At 41.5% G+C, this 14489-nt stretch overlaps 1 protein-coding gene across 2 annotated transcripts in view; it reads right to left on the bottom strand.

Moving 5' to 3' along the window:
- Positions 1–14489, bottom strand: part of lrrk1 (leucine-rich repeat kinase 1) — a 68712-nt gene that overhangs the window by 6417 nt on the left and 47806 nt on the right. For both annotated transcript variants that reach the window (XM_076730704.1, XM_076730793.1), the window contains 8 exons: positions 13851–14020; positions 11576–11779; positions 11354–11493; positions 11021–11158; positions 5983–6177; positions 5352–5503; positions 2939–3056; positions 2089–2205 (listed from right to left, as the gene is read on the bottom strand). In XM_076730704.1, the coding sequence (XP_076586819.1) occupies positions 2089–2205; positions 2939–3056; positions 5352–5503; positions 5983–6177; positions 11021–11158; positions 11354–11493; positions 11576–11779; positions 13851–14020 (1234 nt within the window). The remainder of the gene's footprint in view (positions 1–2088; positions 2206–2938; positions 3057–5351; positions 5504–5982; positions 6178–11020; positions 11159–11353; positions 11494–11575; positions 11780–13850; positions 14021–14489) is intronic.

The raw sequence follows: 14489 nt of genomic DNA, 5'->3' as shown, positions 1-14489 counted from the left end.
CAATCAAAAGTACTTGTCTATCATCTACATGTCTACAGACCCGTTCACTCTCGAGTTCTCTAACTGCTTCCAGTCTCTGGACTATTTCCTGTACTGCTGTCACATGCACATGCTTGGACGATAATACATTATCCAGTGATATGAAGTGATTGTTTTACTGGTTGGCTCATTAAAAGGGACAGTCGCAGATTCACAAACAGACAGATGATGGCATCTCATTCCACTCAGAGCTACCAGTCACTATGGGCTGAACAGGGGGAACAGCATAAAACAACTTTTCCCACAGAAGCCTTGTTTGGTGCCTGACAGTCATGCTAGTGGCAGTCAGATGTTTTAGGGCAATTATGAGAGGCACTTAAGCTATTAGCACTAAAACAGTGGAACTCCCACCTGTCAGCGTCTCCGTGCCTTCACTTTAATGAAGACTAATGTCTTGGCAAGGAGTTCAGAGACTACAGACATTTTCATGTTAAATTCCACTCAATTGAAAGCACTTTTCAGACATGGAATAAGTAATTCTGCTGTCTCCATCTGTCTGTTAAAGGGATGGCCTTGGTCATTCAGACACAGGTGTCCGTTTGTGTTGTTTTTCAGACATGACAGGAGCATTACACAAAGAGCTACAGCGCTTAGCGATATGTGTCATCTGATGTGACACTGTTGGGAAAACAGCAGTGAGGTGGAAAGTAATGATGTGAAGGAAAAAGAGTGTTCTTTCACAGCCACAGCACGGATTTAGATTTCTTTTGTTTTGTTTCCCTTTTTTTTTCCACCACAATGCACTAGATGTTTGCTGGAAGTCTCAATCGCTCACATGCTGCATGTAAAGGCTCACAGTGTTCCCTGGTTGAAGGAACTGATTTAATTTCCTTTCTGCATAAGAGTTGACACATAAATGATAAATGTATTACAGGTGAACAAAATATGCATTTAATCTCTCTGTGTATTGAACCTTATGCTGCTGTAGTCTTTGCGTAAACCTGACAGCATTCAGTTCAGTTAAGCTGTCTTAGAAGTGTCACATAAATGTTGAAGGTGTTGAAGACCTACTGAGGTTGGTGTAACTTTTACAGAAATGAGCGTGGAATGGAGCATTACAGTGACATGCACAAATCACAGTGATGCTCTGCAGTAAAAAGCAGCGTTGCTGACAAATGAGAGAGCTGTACAGAGCTATAGCTCTGCACTATGAGTTGACGTATGTAATGGGACAAAGCATTGTTTCTGATATGTTAACTTTTGGACAGACATGATTAATTTTGCTGTATTTTCACAGCATGATTTGGCTCGACTCGGCTCGACTCACTTCAAACTGTTTGTCTTTTGTTTTCCATTGTCAGTAATGTTTTTTGGTATCATCTCGGTCGAGGTTCCAGGCAGGCTGAGCTGAGACTAAACAGTGGAGTAAAAACACTGCAGACCACTGATTGGTCAGAGACAATTGTCACCATAATCGTCATTTGCGTGGCATGAACATCCTGCACACTGACACACTGTGACTGGATTTCATTTTATTCACTTGACTATAAAAAATGGTCCATTGATGAAGTGCAGACTTTCTTCTGATTGGTTGCTGATGAAAGGATCTCAAAAGGATTCTCCGCTGTTAACATGTTTGTGTCATGTTGAAGCTCATGTCACAATGGTTTCACTTGGTGTTGCTATGACGATCAACTAAAGAAAACCTCCTACTTCAAAAAAAGTTAAAAATGTGTCGTGGCAAGTCGAGCTGTACCATGCAGTGGAAACATGACATTTGAGGGAAGAGGTGATTAATTTTGCATGCAAATAACTCATATATGTGTGCACATGATGAAAGACATTTATCCCAAAAGCTCCTGGGTTCTAAGTTCTGTCTTCTGAACAAACACACAAAAGCAGCTTATTGATGCCAGCTTTGATCATTGCTTGGTAATAAAATCCATTATTCTGGCCAATAATTTTCCAGACCCTCATATTGTCATTCATCCATGGTTTCAATTCAAAGTGGTGACCTTCAAGTCAAGACAGTGTGTGTGTGTGTGTGTGTGTGCGTGCGTGCGTGCGTGCGTGCGTGTGTGTGTGTCTGTGTGTGTGTTGAGACCTGACCTGTTCTCTTGCTGGAACAGGGAACAGGCAGGTGATGATGGCTGGACAGGAGAACTGTTTCTGCGGTTGACTGAGTGGACACATGTCTTTCAGACTATAGATGAACACCTCCTGCTCCTATCACACACATGCACGCACACGCACACACGCGCACGCACACACACACACACACACACACACACACACACACACACCCACCCACACACACACACACACAATATTAAACAGTAATCAACACATTCCGTGGAACACTCCAGAGGACACACAACAACATTATTCAGCTTTCTGAGGATGACCCATCAAGACACTCAGATCATAAGGAGCTGGACTCAGACTGTGGTTAGCCTAGCTTAGCATAAAGACTGGAAGCAGGGGGAAACAGCTAACCTGGCTCTGTCCACAGTTAAAAAAAAACTCCTACAACTCACTAATTAACATGGTTATTTCAATGAGATATTTCTTTGAATTTTGTAGAATTGCAGCTGTTCCAGGTTTGGCAAACATTCTGGCTCATCTTTGAAAAATATGTATAACCCTAAAATGGAGAAGGAAAACATGTAAAACACGAAGAAATACACAACATAAATAATCATTTACAAGCAAAAACATTACATGTACTGTGGTTGTGCTGTTTTCAATGGAGCATTTGTCAAAAAGGATCAGAAAATGATGACACTGTGTTTATGCATTTAACTTTTTCAGAATCGGGGTTTTATGACCAGGTCATCTTACATGAACTGCAAACTGAACCAGTACTGTGTCACGTCAATAGAAATCCAGGAGAACAGACATTTATTTGCATGAACGTGGTAAACGTGATTTCAGGTGGTGTTGGCGGGGTGGTGTGTACCTCAGTGGCCATCCACAGAGTGTTTCCCATCTTCATCTGACAGCTGATCCGACTGCCTGGACAGGACATCCTCTTCACCTCCACCTGGCCCTTCTCCACATTCACAACACTGTAGTTCCTACAGTGCACCACACACAGCAATACACAGAGATGATCACACAGAGCAGTCAGGTTTAACCATTCTGTCTGAACCACTGAGTTGGACATGAAAATAAAGTTGAATATTCAAGATACTACACACGCCAACCACTGCAAACATCCATTACGTGCAGAGCTACTTCCAAAGTCAACTTTATCACAGCTGTGCATCCACAAAATTCAACAGTGCAATGACCAACTGTGGATGTCAAGTTCACTCCGGCTTCACTTCTAGATAAGGGGTTTGGCTAATTGGGTTTAATTAGGGATTTTTTTAAATAACATGTGGCTGTCTGACTCCTGCTGCTCTGTTTTCTCTATTGGACTATTGGTTCATTTCGCATCAAACAGACTCATGGTGAACGAGAGCCTCTGCTCTTTCTTTGTGAAGGGTCACGTTCATTAAAAATAATGATTTATTTTGACATTTGCTGGGACAGTCTTTATGTCAGATGAGGCATCAGTATAATAACTGGGTTAAATAATAAGATTTAAATTGATTTTATCTACCATGGACGAGCAGAGTCTCAGGTACAGCCTGGGACGTTATGTTTGATGGATAATGGACAGACAAATCTAAAGTCTGATATTACATTTTTAATACATTCTTAATTAAGCTGTATTTAATATTATTAATTGACATCAGAGGTACTCCACTGGATTATGTCTGCACATGTGTTGGTCAACATGGTCAAAGGTGTTGTAATGCATATAGTTTGTGAATTCCATTTCTTTACTTACGTCTTTACTTTACTTTTGATTTATTTTAAGCAATACTTTGTTTATCACCTGTTTAGACTATTTCTTGTGCTGCTGCTTGGGGGTCAATAAAGTCTTCACTAAACTACTATGTGATGTTATCAACAAATATGTATGGTATTAACATAAAGAGTCTAGAAAAGGCTGCAAATGACCACAAAGTCTGCAGAGTCTGCAGAGGAGAGCCTCACACCCAGTCAGCCCGTGTCTGCAGTGATGGACGTTAATGTGAAAAAAGGAAACGTTTTTTAGTCCTTTTCAAAAATGTCAGCATCTTCACTGACATGCACTTTTATCTCTTCTTCTCAGTCTTTCAGTTTACCAACAGTTTGCAAACAGGTAAATGGAGCATGTGCGCCCTCATTTGGTAAGGAGTGTGGCACACCAGCTTAGTGTGTGTGGAAGGTCACAACTAAGAGAAGAAGCTGACTTCTATACTTTATCTTCATGTCCATACTAACTGACAGCGTTTACTGCTTTCCATGAGCAGTTCCCAGGTCCTGAGGTCTGGTGAAGGGCGGCGGGAGAGTTGGGGGAGGGGAGGTAATGGGATCTTGACACAGTGAAGGAGTTAATGGCAGGAAGAGCTCTATAGGAGTCAGCAGCAGTCATTAACACCACCTGTATGAAGGGATGAAAGCTGCTTTTATTGTAAGGGGATTAACCTGGAATCCAGCTGCCAAACAGAAAACAATAGAGCTATTAATTCAGACACTTGGAAGCCCTCTCAGTCAGTGCGTGTGCATGATTGCTGTGGTGTATGCTGTAAGCACCTAAGTGTGTGCTGTCAGATTTATCCTGTGTGCACGTATAAACCGATTTTGTTAAGGTAGAGAGATCATAAATAATCTGTGAGATCATGAATTTCAATATGAAAAGCAGACACTTCTGTAATCCCCTCGAGTCCTGAGGTAAAGTCTTTATCTGAGAAGGTTTTAGAAAAGTGAAGTCGTCATCGTTACCAGTGTGTGAGCTGGAGCGAGAGGCTGGGCTGAGGGTAAGCACTGCTGCCTACACTCACTTGACCAAATCTGATTTTTAATAAAACCATAATATCAGTTTATGACATTGGGGTTTAGACCAATCAAGACACTTTTTCCTCTTTGTGTCTTTTTTCAGTGACATTTCTTACATGAACCACACCTAAAAAGTGCAAACTGCATGTTCAGTATTTGGTTGGAAGAAGGAAGGAAGAGAAGAAGTTGTGTGGCTGACGCACCACAGGCATTATCAGCACTGTGATCTCAGGCAATTCTGTTTTAGCAAAAGCAGTTATGACTGGTGTCACGCTGATATATACTTGATCAAAAATAAACCGCATCAGGGCAAAACAATGAGAGTGGGACATCCATTTTTTGGGGTAATACTAGTTATGTAGTTTAAATGCATGCAGAGCACTCACAGTAAGACTTTTCAGCTTCGTGAAGCAACGCATCACTAAAAAGAGAATGTTTTTTTTTTGTTTGTTTTTACAGCCAAATGAAAGCAGTTATCAGCAGACAGGGTTGAAACAAACCTGTCTTCCTTGTCTCCGCTCCAGAACACAGCGCTGTATCCCTGCAACTGGGACAGGAAGAGCTGCGAGTGGCTGCCACAGGACAACGCATACCGGAGGCAGGGGAAGCTGGGCTCCTGCATCTGCCTCAGACACTGCATGGCCATCGGCCTCTGTACACGCACGCACGCACGCACGCACGCACGCACGCACGCACGCACGCACGCACGCACGCACGCACGCACGCACGCACGCACACACACACACACACACACACACACACACACACACAGAAGATCAGTGTGATCTGCTGTTTCACAGAATTTTCTTGAGGCTAGAACTTCTATCTCTAGAAAAAATAGCCAAACTAGGAGGGTGCATTGAATGGCCTTATGCCAAGGGAATGATTCCTCACAGGCTTCCCACCAGCAAGCAGGACCAGTTACGTTCACTGGAACACACGATACAAGCCACATATGAAGACCCTGGGTCTGTCTCTTCAGAGGTCTCCAGCTTATACACAACCTGAGCTGCACTCTGCAGTACAGTTAATCAGTCTACTCAAACAAAGTAAAGCAAACAAGGTAATGTGTGTGTTGGACAAAAAAAAAAAAAAAAAAAGTGTATTATGAGAACAAACACGGAGGATCACCTTCTCTGGCTTGGTGTCCCAGCATTCAGTTAGCAGGCTGTGGAGGCAGCAGAACTGAACCTCCTCTGGACTGCCTAGCACTGGCCGGATGCCTTTGGAGAGCTTCTTCGCTATCTGAAGCTGATGGTGTCCGAGCGCTGGCCTTCGTCCAGATAACAGCTCATACAGCACCATACCATAGGAGAACATGTCCACCTTTAGGCGGTGATGAGAGGAAAAAAAACAGGAAATATCAAGGTCAGGTTTCAGAGTTATACCTGGGGGGGGGGAGTTATTAAGACCTTTTATCCATGACCTTAAGGGCATGGAATGAATATGAGGAACACAGCAAAAGAGGGTTATGGACACACATGCCAACACTTGTACTGAGAAAGTTGCACATGTAACCAAGGTAAGGCATGATGCCATAAAACAGGTGTAAAACATATACATGTAAGGCAGACAACTGTTGGGAAAGCTGATGGGAAACTGCAATCACATCCTTATCAGCAGGGGAACATGGGGGAGGAGGGGAAGGGCAGTGATTGCTTGACTTTTACTGATAATGATAATGGAGACACTGATTGGTCGATACTCCACAGCAGCACAACTCTGACTTATCCTTGTCTCCTCTTATCTTCTGGGGCTCATCCATCTTGTAAACTCAGGACTCATATTGCCTTGGATTCTTTCCTCTTGTTTGCCATCATCATGGCCCTTGACTGCAAAGAGCATCTTTGTTTATTAAGTGTGATTCAAAATGAAACTTTTACTTTATTGTTTTTAAAGCAAAGATGAACTGCAGTTGTGTTGCCTTCTGTCTTATTCCCCTCATCCTTGAAACTCATATCTGAGGACCAAAATACCCAAGTGGATTCCTGCCTGCGATGGTCACAGATGGTGATTGTGGGACTTAGCCCCTGTGGGACTTCCCAGAATAACTGTAGAGCAAACAGCATGTACAATGCCAAAGCACTCAACTACTTCTGGGGTGACATCACTTGGTGGTGACTCCAGATAAACTTGAGGTCTGTGGTATTCAATGGCATCACTGGGGCTATGTAAACATGGCATATTCACACAAGGAGGTCCTCCTGACCTCAGTTTGACTACTACAGCAACCTTCTCACTTTTTTATCCTTACCAGAGAGAGAGAATCTATCCTTTCATCTTTTCATTTCAAGTGTCTTGATAAGATAGCTACTGAGACAACTGCATCTTTTCTATTAATATTATGAGTATTAACCTGTGTGCCATGGTGAGCTGTTGATAGTCAGGTGACAAATTCGAGGAAAAAGCTGAATAGTGGAGAGGAATGGATAAACTTAATTAATGCAGAGCACAATAAGTCACTGAGTGGCTTGAGGAGAATGAAAATGGCCTTCACAGTACTGCTCAACTGGCCGAAGATGACGCCTACAAATTGCATACACGCCAAACCAGACACACCCTTTAAGGTAATGGCAGCAAATCACAGATCACCTTGACTTGTCCCCTGCTGAATTCTGTAAAAATCTCTGGCACCTACTTTCAATATGAATGCAACTTCATGAAATCATTTCACCTAATAGACAAAATCTGATGTCAAACACTGTTCATTACATTCTAACTACAAAAAACAATCCATGCTTTAGATTCCCACTTGTCACTCAGCAGAGTTGACATTATCTTTGCCTCGTCATGTTACTGGATATTGTCCAGATTCCCTACTGAAAAATACATGTTCCATTTCCTGCCAAGATAGTCACAGCTGGCAAACATGTTAACAGCATTTTCATTTACTTTCTTATTATATTCCCATGCTTTCATCACTTGCTCTATCATTTATTCTCTCTCCATCCTCTTCTGCATCTTATTAGAATAGCTAAACCACATCAAAACGTGCAATTAAAGCCCAGGAGAGGTCAGCGGAGAGGGGCTGATGAAAAGAGGTGGAGGCTTAGAGATATTTTTCTCTGCTCCTCCACAGAGGCAGGGGCCAGTGAAACAGTAAGCCCTCGTAAAGCTAGCTTCCCTGGGGAGAGGAGCTCAGAGCAGACTGGGCCAGTCACATCAGACTAACACACTGCTGTGATCTGTCAGCAGAATGAACAGGGACTGGCTGAATTTAAATACTATTCACTAAAACACACTAGTTCTCAGTCAGGTGGACCCAGAACAAGATCAATGATCTGTCTTACAGTGTGTATACATAGTATAAACACATATGCATATATAGATACACAGCATATACACAGTAATGTGACCATTCCCTTAATTATGATACCAATACATTACACTACCCAAACTGTGTAACTGAGACAGCTGTATGATGTAACACTACCCCAATAATCCAAAAATAATCAACAGTTCTGTTAATGAATTAATTGTTTAAGTTACTTAAGAAGTTATTAAAGATATTGAGTATTTTCTGGTTCCCTCCTCTCCAACGTCAGGATCTGATGTTTTTCTGTTTTGTACTGCTGGACATGTGGAGTATGGACTGTTAGTTGGATAAAGCACAACATCTGAAGACATCGCTTTGGACAACGAACAAAATTCTCCCTATTTTGAATCTCTTTTAAAAACTGACTAACTATCGAAAAATAACCTACAGATATATCAGTAAGTAACCACAAAGCTTCTTAGAGTCCTCTAAAAGAGCTCCGGGCTTCTAGTAGTGATTGGACAGTAAAATTAACCGATCATATAACTTGGACTGTATTAAGAAATGTGTAATTGTGACATTAATTTTATGTCATGATGATGAAAGCAAAATTAAATTAATTGTGACACAGCTTCAAAATGTTTGAACGTACCTCATTCACATGCTGATTCTATTGATTTGCTTATTGTTATGTTTATTGTCCATGCTGGTAATTTTACTACTTGATGTATTTGATAGTAATGGTGGACGCAGACTCAGCTGTGATTGCTGGCGTCCTTACAAAAAGCGGTTTGGATTGGCAGAATGACCAAAACAACGAACGAAATGGATAAAAAGAAAACAAATAAAATAAAACAGTATTAAGAGGGAAATTGGGTCCCGGGATCACAGCCCAGGGGAAGAGGCAGACTTGGGAGCGCATTGTCCAGCAGATCAATGTGTCGTTCCCTCTCCTTTCACGCACGAGCGACGAGTGTGAGAAGCGCTGGTACGTGCATCTTGTCTGTTTGAGACACTCTTAGGCTTCTTAAAAGTCCTCCTCCCTCCTCCTGACAGTTTTTCACCTTAGGAGCTCTCTTAAGGCCGAAGACGCTTTGTGAATAACTTTTATCTTACCAAGGGAAAATTCTAAGAAAAATCTTAGAATTCAAGGAATTCTAAGATTTTTCTAAAAATGACGTCACTAAGAACTAATTTTAGCCTTAGGATGCTTTGTGAATAGGGGCCCTGGTCCTTATCCACGTTGGGCTGGAAATCAAACCTTGGTGCTTTTATGGTATCGACTGGAATATGTTTGTAGAGTATCAAAAACTGTAAAGTACTGAAAGCTATTATCAAATGTGTGGTCAGATTTTTCTTTGCTAATATATTTCCAAGCAGCAACCTCTGGGGCCAAAAATGAAGCCAACGCAGTGGCCAAAACTGTAGTTACTCAAATGGCCACTTGAGGCCATTTAAGGAACCCAACTTTACAGCAGAAATACACATTTACAGCCTGGAACAACAAAAACCTTTGGTCTCTACAGCTTATTTCCCCATTCATGAAAACTGTATGCGGGATGAATTTTTATGTAACTCATTCACTTAAATTAAACTAAGGCTTAAATGTATGCATATGTATGGTGTCATTGAGACTATGGCTACGTTTTATACATTCTATGTTTAAATCAGACCTCTGCTAACTTTCGAATGTTTTTAAGGAAAAGTTCTTATATGGCTGCCTGTGTTTAGACAAACATTTAAGACCTTTGGTTTTGGAGAAATCATCTTTATATTCTACAAACTATGGTATGGAAAAAGCCTTGTTTTGCTATCTGTAGTAAAACTTTTACTGACACTGTACCAAGTCCTTGACTGCAGTCAATTTTTGTGTGGATGCAAAGGCAGTCAGTACAGCCATGGTAAAAGCTGCATACGTGTATGGCTTGTCTTCCTCCTTTGTCATTAAAGCAAACATATGGTGCTAATCAGACAATATGGCTGCAGAGAGGAAGAAGCCAGTCAAAACAATCAGCTAACTGTAAATCCTCTGGAGTAAAACAACTACTGAGGCAGAGGAAACGCTTTCATTCCTGACACTTTCACCTCATCTATTGATGGGTCAAACCAATTTAAATTATTGCCTCTATTATTACTTCAACATGTGCCCCATGTTAGGATCAAGTGCCTCTATAAAAATGTTAATATGTGTTGGAGAAGAAGGAAAAATGGATCACATAGAGGTAGAGTGCAGAGTGGCAGCCATGAGGAGCCATTCTCCTTCAGAATAAAGGCCAGCTGAGTTTGTTCGGAGAGAATCCTTCTGTCCTCAGTTTGGAATGCAGACAATGAGAGGTATGAACATAAACTAAATAAAAGTCTTAATCTCTAATCTCATGGAGGAGAGGGACATTATTAACACCAGCACTAGAATATATACATAGGTCCGTTGTCTCAACCATGGTCTGGTTTGATTCCAGTAAATATGACAAGATTTAGGGGCTAAAACTCTGCAGTAGATTATGTCGTGTGCAAAAATGAAATTACATCCTGATGGTGGCGCTAGAGGAAAACTCCTACATGTAATACATATTACAGTTTGAGTATGGTCCCAGCATTTAGCTGAGTCTTTGCTAAGACTACATTTGATCTGACTTGACTGATCATTATTTATGGTTTTATTGTAGTTTATTTCGTATCTACTTCCTTAAATGTCCTTCTTCTTTTTGTTTTCTGATTCTGTCACTTGGCTGTAAGTTAATTTCCTATTGGCATAAACAAAGCATCTATATAATTCAACTGACTGGCATCAGCAACCTCTCAGTACTCCCCACTGCCAATGGAGAACATGTTCACAATCAGCCTCTCAAAGATACAAGATCCATAAAAATGCTACACACATCACATAATGTGGGTTAAGAAGGTGGTCAGTACTTTCTCATCATACACGATGCCTGGTCGGATCTCAGGAGCCTGGTAACCTGGCGTGCCTTCCACCCCCAAAGCCCCCTCACGGAAGGACTGTCGAGAAATGCCATAGTCAGACAGTTTAATGTTGACTGGATCCTGCACCTGGAAGAAGACACACAAAGGAGTAAACACGTTGAACTGAAGGATACACAGAGCGAGCCTGTCTGTCTGTTTCCTTTAAATAATGAGTCTATTTTCTATTTATCATATTTTGAATGCTTGTCTCTGTCTAGATAAAGGCTGGTGGACTGTGAAATGAAAAATGCATGACTAGCTTATGGTAAATCACATACAGACCTCCAGAGACCACACCAGAATGTTGTCTGATTTGAGGTCGCAGAAGATGATGCTCTTCCTGTGAAGGTACGCCAGTCCTGCTGCTATCTGATAGGCGACTCTGAAGGTTAGCATGTGACCAAGGGGCATGTAGCCGGAACCTACAAAGACGAAACATAACTTCATGTTCCACGCACACGGACATCAAGCGGCAAATCACATGATGCAGATCTCTCTACGTGCCTTTGCCTTTGTGCCTCTCCTCCAGAACAGTGTTGAGGCTGCCCAGGGGGGCTAACTGCAGGGCGAAGCAGAGTGGGTGGATGCTGATGCCCAACAGAGAGACGATGCAGGGATGCTGCAGAGAGTGTAACATGCTGGCCTCCTGACGAAACTCAGAGAAGCTCCGACAGGCATCTGCAGACTGCAGGTGTTTCACCATGGTGTCTGAGGAAATGAACACAGGAATGATGGGAAGCACAAAAGTAAAAAAAGTGATACTTTGAAAGGGTATAGGCAGAGAATCGATGTGAGCCCAGAGGGAACGCTCATATTGATTCGTCTTCATAAACCTTCACACACCCACAGATATTATACTGTTGTTGACTCTTGTACATATACAATATACATTTGTCTACTGTAAGTGTTGCAAATGTTCATGTATATATAAGCATATTCTTATCTACCACTTACTGTTTATTCTGTTTAGTAACTATATATGTACATTACTCTGAACTTTACTGCGGTTTGCACGTCTAGTTGTTGCTCGACTGCATTAGTTGTCTCACTACCTTCAATAATAATAATAACAACAACAACAACAACAACAACAATAATAATAATAATAATGGTGACAAAGTTGGATGTAATCTAATCTTTCCTCCATCTGTATCCTCCTTTTGCTATTTCTAACTCTGGTGGTCTGTGTGCTTCTGTGTAAATGTGAGGTGGAACATGTGTGACAAATGAATGATCTCAAGGTCTTCAAGAGAGTCAAGTCTTACCATCCCCCATATACCACCACCTATTATCACATGACTGATGCTGCATACTTGGGTCATGTGATGAGATTATTTTGGCCCATAAAATCAATGAACCTCCTCAGGAGAGAGTGATATCTTGGGCTCTGCTGACAATGCTCTTACTGCAGTGACAGGCCACTTGGATTTGAGTCAAATCAGAGTGCTTTTGTGCAGTTACAAACAAAACTATTGTTCAAATTAAGGATTTTGTAGCAGCAGCAATTACAGTGTAGTTTGTAGTTTATCCCCCAACCCTGTGATTGCAATGCAACTATGCTGACATTAACTCATTATTGCTTTTCAAAAATGTCATGAACATTCATCTTCTTCTGGAGCAGGAGGTCAAACAACTTCGATAGATTGGAAAAGAACAATCGAGGACGCAATGTTGATAGTTCAGTAAGACTTCAAATGTCATGTGCATTTAGCCTTTTATCAGAGGACTGTTTAAAGACAGGCCACGATGGTGCCCATATATGGACTGACACAAATACTGCTCTGGGACCTGTGAGGGTGAGAGATTACAAACAAAGAAAACTCACAGTAAGATGCAGTCATGACCACCAACACTCCCATAGCTGACCATGTTTATACTGCAGAGAACTTGGAAGGGGGTCTGCGTGTGTTGATGTCACGATAATAGTAACAGAAACGACTCATGACCTTAAGAAGATATTTCTTTCCTGGCTATATTGAGTAGAACTGGTTTCTGGATGTCTACTGCACCTTTACACAGCCAGACACAAAGGCAGTGTCCAGCAGTGCTGAGAACTACATGCTACAAGAGTTACATCTCTTACTTGAGGTGACTAGCTAGCTACAGCTGGCAGGCAGAGTCATTTGAAATCAGCTTCAGAGGTGACCTCAGGCTAAAGCAGAGGTCATGCTACCTCTCTAAATCCACATTACAGTTAGCCTTTTGGTACAGTACATATTTCTGTTTTAGAGAGACTGTGGGTTGACTGATTAATGCTTAACTGCAGACAGTACAACCCACATGAAGAAGGGTTCCATACACAAGAGCTGGAATATGTCAGTCTGTATCTAGCATCAATAATAGTCTGGCCAGAGTTCTGCATCAATTGTAATAAAAAAGAGAAGGTAGCACCACTGTGCAACCAAAGAGGACTGAGTGTTTCCATAGTTCCAACAACAGATACATCTACATACCAGTGGATCACATCAATTTCAGGAGTCACATCTCTCAGTTAATCTTTTGTTCATATTATATCAACAGTTGGAGCCGAAAGAAATTTACTGAGAAACCCCTAGTAAATATTATCATTATAAGGAGTATTAATAGATGCAGTGGTTGTGTAATGCTGCCTTTCAGCGCACAGATCATCTAAATGCTCCTTCAGGAGCTTTTTCATCTTAATAAGTCAAAAACTTTGCAGTGATACCAAATGTTGTCCATCAGCAGAATCCAAAATAACAGTTTCAGCTAAAAATGAAACATTTTCACTGTCATGAGAAAGAAGACCAGGCCTCTGTACCTGTGTCACTGCTGATGGTCTGCTGTCGACACTTCTTGAAGTGGAAGCGTTTGATGGCCACCGGCTGGTCATGGTATCGAGCTCGGTAGATGATGGTCCCACTGCCACCCTGGCCGAGGATGTTACCCTCCACCTCAGAGTACTCCAGCTGGGCCCTCTCCAAAAAGAGCCTAACACACACGCATGCACACACGCACACACGCACACAAACACACACACGCACACAGAGAGCATTTGAGTTACTGATTGCTGTCAGGATGTAAAGAGAATTTCAACAAATACAACAGAAATGCTGGAGAAATACATGACCCTACCCTCCACGGCCTTTGAATGAACCCTAAGCACTCAATATTACTGTGTTTTTATGTTCTGAATTACTTTTAGAATTTTTCTATTCACTCAATTTATGTTTTAAAGCTTTATACTGTATTTCCTAAAAGACACTGATAATTGCCACAAAACACAGCTGCAGCTCAAAAGCATCAGTATTCACTTCAAACCAAGCTGGACAAACCCTCACACTCAAACTCTGATGAGGACATCTGTTAAAATCTTCACATCTGCCAACACAAGCACCACAAACATTCAGATTACCCAGAATCCTAACCTCAACATTAACCATGTTTTCTATTGGTCAAA

The sequence above is a fragment of the Chaetodon auriga genome, chromosome 1 (assembly GCF_051107435.1).
Source record: "Chaetodon auriga isolate fChaAug3 chromosome 1, fChaAug3.hap1, whole genome shotgun sequence".
NCBI classification, from domain to species: domain Eukaryota; kingdom Metazoa; phylum Chordata; class Actinopteri; order Chaetodontiformes; family Chaetodontidae; genus Chaetodon; species Chaetodon auriga.
Note: the sequence above shows the minus strand (reverse complement) of the source record. Positions and strands in the feature narration are given on the sequence as shown.